The 8,611-nt window shown below is 34.9% G+C and overlaps 1 protein-coding gene across 1 annotated transcript in view; it reads right to left on the reverse strand.

Moving 5' to 3' along the window:
* Positions 1-792: 792 nt before the first annotated feature.
* Positions 793-8,611, reverse strand: part of NBN (nibrin) — a 66,341-nt gene continuing 58,522 nt past the window's right edge. The window contains exons 12-15 of the mRNA XM_007948753.1: positions 7,534-7,689; positions 4,609-4,722; positions 2,175-2,224; positions 793-823 (exon numbers count right to left, since the gene is read on the reverse strand). Of these exons, the coding sequence (XP_007946944.1) occupies positions 793-823; positions 2,175-2,224; positions 4,609-4,722; positions 7,534-7,689 (351 nt within the window). The remainder of the gene's footprint in view (positions 824-2,174; positions 2,225-4,608; positions 4,723-7,533; positions 7,690-8,611) is intronic.

The following is an 8,611-nucleotide window of genomic DNA, read 5'->3' on the forward strand; positions in this document are numbered from 1 at the left end:
ATACAAAAGAAAAAAAATCAAAGAAGAAAAAATGAATAAATTTGATTTTATCAAAATTTAAAGCACTCCAGCTGAATAATACCATCAAAAAGAAGTACAGGCTTTCTACATTCTGGTGAGACTAATTACTAATCACTGACTAATGTTATCACACTTGTAAGTCTGCTAACATTTTCTTTATTGTCTTCCAATATTGTTTATTACTTCTATATTGTTTCCAATACTAGAATTACATGTGGGTGACATCTTCATCACTGAAATTCATTTTAGTTCAGAGAAGGCTACACCATAATGAAAAAGAAACAAAATGAAAAGAAAACGTTCTGATATGCCTCTGATCTTCAAATGTATTAAGTGAAAAAGACCAAGGTGCACAGCCCTGTATATGTTCTGCCTGGGAATTTAACTATGCATTAGACTCAGGAAAGACTCAGCAAAATCAGGCACTATGGATTCCTTTAGGGGAAGGGAAAACCAGTAGATAGGACATAGTGGTGGAAGGGAGACTTTATCCTTTTGCACTTAGAGAATTCTGAGCTGATTATTTTAACTATTCAATAAGTAAAAAATTCTTAAAAAAATACGAGAGATGAAATGACAAAGTGTGAAAAAAAGAGCAAATGATACTCATTTTCACACACAAAAGAAATGGAATTTTGTGCATTTTATTTAACAAATTTAGCCCATAAAATATTTGTAATTTAAATCTTCTATACACTATATTCATGTACCCCAGGAAGCATGAAGTAATACTTGCTAGAAAATATTTCGCATGGCTTTTAAAAAGTTCTGTTATCTTCTCCTTTTTACATTAGGATTATATCTGCAAAGGAAGAGATCGAGTTAAATGACATCTAGATAAATTATGACATTTCTTTTTCACTTTTAAATATAAAAGGCTTTCAAAATACAGTCTCATGTTTTGGAAAATAGGATGAGCATGACAATTTTGTCCTTAGGATCAGAGATATTAAGCACTGACATTTTTCCCTTTAGCCCTTTGATGAACATTTACTAAAAACCAAAACATAACAACAAAAATCCTGTAAAACACTAAAATAATCAATGAAAATAACAGCTGAAAAATCAGTCTGTATTTATACTTCTAATTTTGGTTTCAAACACATGTACACATAATACAAAATGGTATACAATTTGCACAAAAGAACAAAAAGAACCTAAAATTTAATGACCATTGTATAAAACTTGCTTCTAAAGCAACGAGCCAAATGTAGCTGGGCAACCAGATATTCTTGTTTGACTGCTTATGAAAAATTAATATTTGCCAATATCTTCACCAGTAATTCATATTGTCAATAATGAAATTAGAGAATCAAACTGCCTACAGAATAGACTAAAAAATACAGTACTTCTTGGTTCTACCTTTAAGTAAGTTTGGAAAATGTTATCTTCCCCAAGCCACGATTTACCTATAATTAACTATTTTATGAGTAGTGAGATGTAAGTTGTTATAAAGTTTTTCGGGCCTGCAGGAATGAATACTAAAAACGTGTTAAATCAGAAATTGTAATCACCTATTGTAACTCTTCTAAAACTTCTCACAAAAACCTGCATTAAAATACTAATCTAGCCTTTTGTTTTTAAGCATGTACCAATTAAAACTAAGCAAACAGTCTGGCACTGTACTTGCTTTAATTCAAAACTCATTCATTCATGATTCTGTTAGTGTTGAAAATGTCACAAATTTATCAGCCAAATTAACCCGACTCAGGGACCTTCTTGGCTGAAATTCTAAGTACCTTGTGATTCAGCAAATCTGAATCAACTTTCAAACCTCAGGGCGATATTCACTAAACCTAATTAAGAGATGGGAGCTCTGGTAGCATAGTGGCTAAGACACTTGTCTGCTAACCAGACGGCTGGTGGTTCAAACCCACCAGCCACTCCTTGGAAGGAAGGTTGGGCAATCCTACTTCCGTAGTGATACTGCCTCGGAAACCTAAGGAGGGGTCGCTGTGAGTCGGGGCCAACTCGACGGTACATAACAACAATTAAGAGATAATCAAAAAGTAAAAAGAAACACATTTAAAAAAAATTCTTTAGGTAAGAGGACTAAGTATCTCTTTATCCAGACAAAAGAAACTTTTAAGAAAAGAAATGAATTTTATATACATCTCTCAAAGGCACACGAGAAAGCTGAAATTAAACTTTACCTAAAGAGATCATCAGCAAGAGACTCTTCTTTTGCATGCTGATTTTGCACCTGTCAAAATTAAAATAATGTAAATATTTGCTCAATGATAATGTCTGAGGTTTCTATATCTAGCAGGCTACCAAGTCCCATGAGTTCATTCCTGCCTCTACAATATTTCTGCTACCCAACAGATACTATTTCTACTTCATGTCAAGATTATTGCAAAAGTCCCCTGCTAAAACCATGTTCTAAGTCATCTCCTCCCCAAAGCCACACCAATTTATATATTGCTAGTTATTACTTTTTAAACATTTTTTCCAAGAAATCTTTTTCTCAATGAAATTTCAGTGCTTAGGAGTCAGACTATTGGTGAAGAATTTGAGAGGGCAATATAGACCCCACCTAAACCAGGGCAAGTCACAGGTGACTTGGTTCCCTTCCTCCCAATCCCAAATCAGGACTAAGAAGCTGCTGCTGAATTATCTCTCCCACAAGTAATTTTAAATACACACCAAACTCTTAAAGCATCTCCAAAGGTATGTCAGCAAAATACTATGCTGGGTGTATCTTTATAAACTCCAGCTATGATCTTCTCCTTTGCCATATGAATTTGTTAAACAACCTAAAATGCTACATTATCTTCTGTGGAGGATGGGATACATACCCTGGTATAAGATACTTAATTAAAATTGTAGGAGAAAGCCAGTCCTGCTTTTCCATGAAAGTTGCACATAGTTCCACATGAGCCTATCCCTTCCCCTTTCAGTATCTTCAGGTAACAGAAACTAGATGGAACCAGCAATGTGCCTGACTGAGCAGGCTGCCATGCTGACAGTGAGGCCCCAAGGTAATTCTGTTCTTTAAGGGCAAGCTGAGAGGGTTAGGAGTAATTCTGACTACATTAAGTTTTTGCCTCTTAAATGAGCTTTAGAACCTAATTCCTACATAAGATGGCACTTGATGCTTCACAGGGCAGACAGAATCTTACTTTAAACAACTGCAAGATAGAAGAAAACAGCCAAGTTACTCTATATATGAAAGAAAAAAAAAAGATGTTGGAACAGAACATGCAAGACAGATGAAGAACCCAGTCTGCAGGGAATAATAACCCAAAATGGAAAAAAAAAAAAAAAAAAAATTAGAACACGGGGAACATGGAAATAATAAGATAAGAACAAAAAGATGAGATGATTAGAAAACCACAAATATATACTTGGAAACAAGGCACCCCATACAAGAACTAAGAGAAACAGATCCACAAAGATTTTAGGTATTGGTATTACTTGGCAAAGAATATAAAATAACTGTTCAATACACTTAAAGACATAAAAAAGTAGCTTAAGATGTCAGCAAGAAAGGAGATTAAAAAAGAATGACACAGCCTTCTAGAAATGAAAAAACACAAGAGGTTGAATTTAAAACTCAGTGGCTAGATGGAATACCAATCAGATATTTGAAGACAAAACTAGTAAACTAGAAGACAAACTGAAGAAATTACTAAGAAACAAAGACTACAGAAAAGATGACACATAGAGAAGACAGTAAAATTTAAGTTATGCCAAACTGAAGTTCCAGAGGTGGTAACAGAGAAAACAGGAGAAAGTAAAATTTAAGTTATGCCAAACTGAAGTTCCAGAGGTGGTAACAGAGAAAACAGGAGAAAGGCATTACAGCTACTCCTCCCTTACTGACTACCTCATTATCTCACATTTTGCTTTTACAACAATAGTAAAACATCTATCCAAATATTTTGCGCATTACAATGTGTGTCTGGCTATAACGAATGATGAGATGTGAGGAGAGTGACACTGGCTGTGATGGTTCAAGTTGTATGTCAGCTTTCTGGGGCCACGATTCTCAGTGGTTTGACAGTTGATAATGGTGTAATCTGGCAGTTTTGCGATGATGTAATCATCCTCCACTTTTACATAACACCAATTTTCACATAATGACTTGGTCTCTGGAACCCAACAATGTCGGTAAGTGAGGAGTGGATATATATGAGAAAATGATGATGAGAAATGTTCAGAATTGTAAAAAGAAAACTCCCAGATTTAGAAAGCCATGACCAGTATATACTATGTAACTGATATATTTTTAATAACCTCCATGAGTGTGTGCCCATATTTTTATTGTTATCTTTTACTTACTTTATACATATTTGTAGTTAAAAGTCTTTAATTTTCTCTTACATTAAGAAATAAACTTAACTCTACTGTTCAGTTCCCATTTTACACACATTTTTTCCTAAACAAAATAAATCTAGAGTTCTCTTAAAGAATTGTATGAAATGGTGCAGATTAATCTTAATGCTCTATAATCAGTTTTCCTAAATGAACAATTAATCTTGGGTCATTTATCTTAAACTTGGTATTAAGAAGTTGTTCTAAGGAAACACCACATGGGATCAAAATACAATTCCAGTAAGTTTCTGGACCTCACTTTCCACCAACCTCCATTTCCTGTCTTAGCCATTCTTCTAATTCTGTATTCTTTCGAGCATGATGAGCTATGAGGTCTGACCCCCCAATGATGTGTGGAAGTATTCCTGCACCAGGAAATGTGACCTGGAAAATAATAAAAATAATGAGGTTAAGTACCAATGAAGATGATTATTTTTAAAAAAGCAAATACTATAAATCAAGCATAACCTAATTGCCAAAGACGTTTCCACTCTCTATGAAACTGAATGAGATGTAACTGTGTTGCTAGATCTCTTTGGAGGACCTCTGGTACGTAGTGCCTAAAGCACTTGACTGCTAACCAGAAGGCTGGTGGTTCAAACCCACCAGCCACTCCTCAGAAGGAAGGTTGGACAATCTACTTCCACAGTGATACTGCCTCGGAAACTCAAGGAGAGCTATGAGTCAGGTCCAACTCAATAGCAAATAACAAAACAACAAAGATCCCTTTGGTTTTGCCCTAATCTTTTCTATCTATTATTATATCCAGATTTAGATATGACACTGAGATTTATATAGTAGGAAAAACTGAAGATTTTAAATTTGGAGTTTTTATTAAAAATGGCCTTAGCTCAACATCTAGCAATTAAAGCACCTCAAGGTGGATGTACATGTTCTAAGTTAAAGCACTACTTTTTATTCTAAAGATTTTATAATTAAGCCATTTCTAGCATTCACGAAAATTTATTTTTTTGGAAACTTTAGTGACCCCTAGCAAGAGATGTTGAAGGTGGCAACAGTTTATACTTTTAAGAGAATGTGTAACTGTTTATAAACAAACAGGTGCTATAAAAAGGAAATTTCGACGTGAAAAATAAAATAAATCACACATTCACTATTATATTTAGAGAGTAAGTAATAAATTCTTAATATTTATGGGACATACTTTTAAAATTCTAGTATATGAAATGGAAAGGGAATATTAACTTAGTCTTCATCACTAAGCAGTATATTAAAAGTCCAAATAGAGCCATTTCATTGGATTAGAGATTTAGTCAAATGCCTTCACTACAGAGACAATCCAGTTAAAGAGCTTTCTATAAACACTCTGGTTTTAATTTCTTTGATAGATTCAAGGCAAATGTCATAAGATATGAACAATTTTGAGAGTTCAAACAATTTTCCTAAATACTCTCCAGATCTTTGTACTACTTTATACTTCTTTGTAGTATTAATACAACACTCCTGTGACAGAAAAGAATATTATAACTTTTCCTTTTGTGATTTAACTAATGAAAAAGAGCATGTCTTTTTTTTTTTCCCAACTGTGATTTGGGTGAAAGTTTACAGAGCAAATTCACTTTCCATACAGCAGTTCACACACACGTTGTCTCATGACATTGACTACAATTTACCCCATGCAACAGCTCCCCTCCCACTTCCTCCTGATAGTTACCTCTTCCCCATGTCCATCCCTCTATGCACTCCTGCCCCCTGAACTGTCTTCCTGTGTATAAAAAGCCCCTCTTTCTCCATGATTGTTCTTTCCAAGGAGTGTATCTACCTCAGGTAAGTGTTCAACTCATATGCCTGCCTTTTGTTTGGCTGGAAGCCACAGGTGTGGGTTCAATTCCAGACCTGAAGGGTGGCTAGGGACCACCCAGTTCCACCAGGCTCTATCAGACCAGCAAACCTAGTCTCCCTTTTATTTTTTCAAATGATTTTGAGTTTTGTTCCACATTGTTCTCCCTCTCTATCCAGGAACTCCTACATAGACGAGCATGTCTTTTGAATTTTTATTTCTTTAACGATGAGATTTTGTAATATAAGAGCACGAATCCCCCTTTGCAACTCATGAGTGACAGATGTGGGATGAAAAAGAACAAATGGTATAAAATAATATATCAAGTAAGAGATAGTTTCATCTTCTACTCCAAGTAGGAGAGATTCTTCCTGTCAAATTAAGTCCAGAATCCTTTAGACACTGTCACAGTAGCAGAAAATTAACTTTGAAAATGTTAATAAATGCTCACATTAGAGAAAGCATACTACAATATCTCATAATCACAGCAAGAATCATACAAACTATACAGAAAAGCAGTCTTCCACAAAAATTACTTTTGAAATAACTAGTATATTGTAATCAGTGCATAAGCACAGGACAACAGTAGTAAGTCTGGAGCAAGTAGCAAGCATCTCAGAAGAGACTGGAAAAGGATAAACAAAAGAATACCAACTGGATCAGGACTAGCTGTTTAATAATATTGGTAAAATCATCATTATTTCCTCAGTGAGGAGGAACTCAGGTCTGATGGCAATACTGTATGGATTTATACATGTATATTAAATGTCTATTTTTAAAAAAAAAGAAACCAAACTCACTCCCATTGAATCAATTCTGACACAGTGACACCCAGTGGGTTTCCAAGGTTGTAAATCTTTACAGAAGTAGATTGCCCCATCTTCCTACCATGGAGCAGCTGGTGAATTTGAACCACCAACATTCTGGTTAGCGGTCAAATGCCTTAGGCACTGCACCACCAGAGCTCCTTTTACACGTCTATAGTTCTCATTATTTAATGTGCTCAATCACTTTTAACCATCTTCATAAAGTCCTGAATTAAAGAACCTATTCAGGTAGTCATCGATTAGTACTAGAACTGGGAGAGCCATAGTCTTGCACAGCTAGAAGCCTGGTACTTAAGGTGGGGAAAACCAGGTAAGTGGTATTCTTTAAAGAATTCAGTCTTGACAAAGTTTATTTCATGTTGGGTGTTTAATATATCCATTAACTATCAGATCATGTCTTTCTGGAGTAATTTTTTAACCAGAAGAATATTATCAGTAATCAACATAAACTACTTCTATTACTATTTAGCACTCGATGACACATAACAACAATAACAATAACAGCTCTAACCGTATTTCTAAAAACATTTCAAATACTGCCCTCTTGTGATGTAAAGAAATACCTACCTTTTTGAATTTCTTGAAATTCTTCAGTTGACAATAATCATTATTTACAATGGATGGGTTTCTGGAGGTTGAGTTACTAACCACCAGTGACCTAAATTCAGTCAGTACTACCTTCCTTGGAAGCATCTCATCGTCATCCTGAATTTCACCATTGTTCTTAAATAGGGTAAAGATGGATAAAAAAGAAAGAAAAAAGAAATTACAAGGGAAATTACTTGTCTTTTAGGGATGTAGGGAAAAAAAAGTTAATCTACCTGGAAACACAGTAAACAAAGGCTTATTTCTTCTCTCTGAACTTTTTATTCAGAACCGAATCATACATATTTCAAAACGAGAAAATAGCTTACTAAAATACTCTATAACTTTGGAAATTTTGTAACAGAATTGCTTCTTGTTGTTGTTGTTGTTATGTGCCATCGAGTCGGCCCCGACTCATAGCGACCCCCCCTTGGGTTTCCAAGGCAGTATCATTACGGAAGTAGGATTGCCCAACCTTCCTTCCGAGGAGTGGCTGATGGGTTTGAACCGCCAGCCGTCTGGTTAGCAGGCAAGTGTCTTAGCCACTATGCTACAGAATTGCTTACTGTCTAGTTAGTTACATATCAACATTTCTACAGCTGCTCAAAGCTGACCATCTTAGGTCTCTTCCCTGCTGAACTATATATAATTCACATGGAAGTTACTAACAGGCCTAAGATAAATGCAGTCAGCAAGAGAAGGGAAAGAAAAAAAAAGAAAAGTTAAATGAAAAGGTTCATCTGATAGTGACAGAATGTAATTGACTTCTAATAAAATACGAGACTAGTACTTTTGTATTGTGTGAGTTTACAAATACTTTATATCTAGTACTTTTACATGATAGACACAACAACTATGTTGGAAAAATATCAACCTCATTTTATAAACAGATGACTTTACCATAAATATGAAAATGATTTGTTCCATAGCTACAGTAGCAGAACAAGGACTTACACCCAAGCTTCTTTCCACGTTCTCTTTCACATATGATGTTATAGTGTCATCTATTTCCAGAGGAAGTATACTTGTGAGATACAATAAAATTGTAGAAAAAGTAATA

The sequence above is a fragment of the Orycteropus afer genome, unplaced genomic scaffold, assembly GCF_000298275.1.
Source record: "Orycteropus afer afer isolate SDZICR_OR568_19922 unplaced genomic scaffold, OryAfe1.0 scaffold00222, whole genome shotgun sequence".
Taxonomy (NCBI): domain Eukaryota; kingdom Metazoa; phylum Chordata; class Mammalia; order Tubulidentata; family Orycteropodidae; genus Orycteropus; species Orycteropus afer.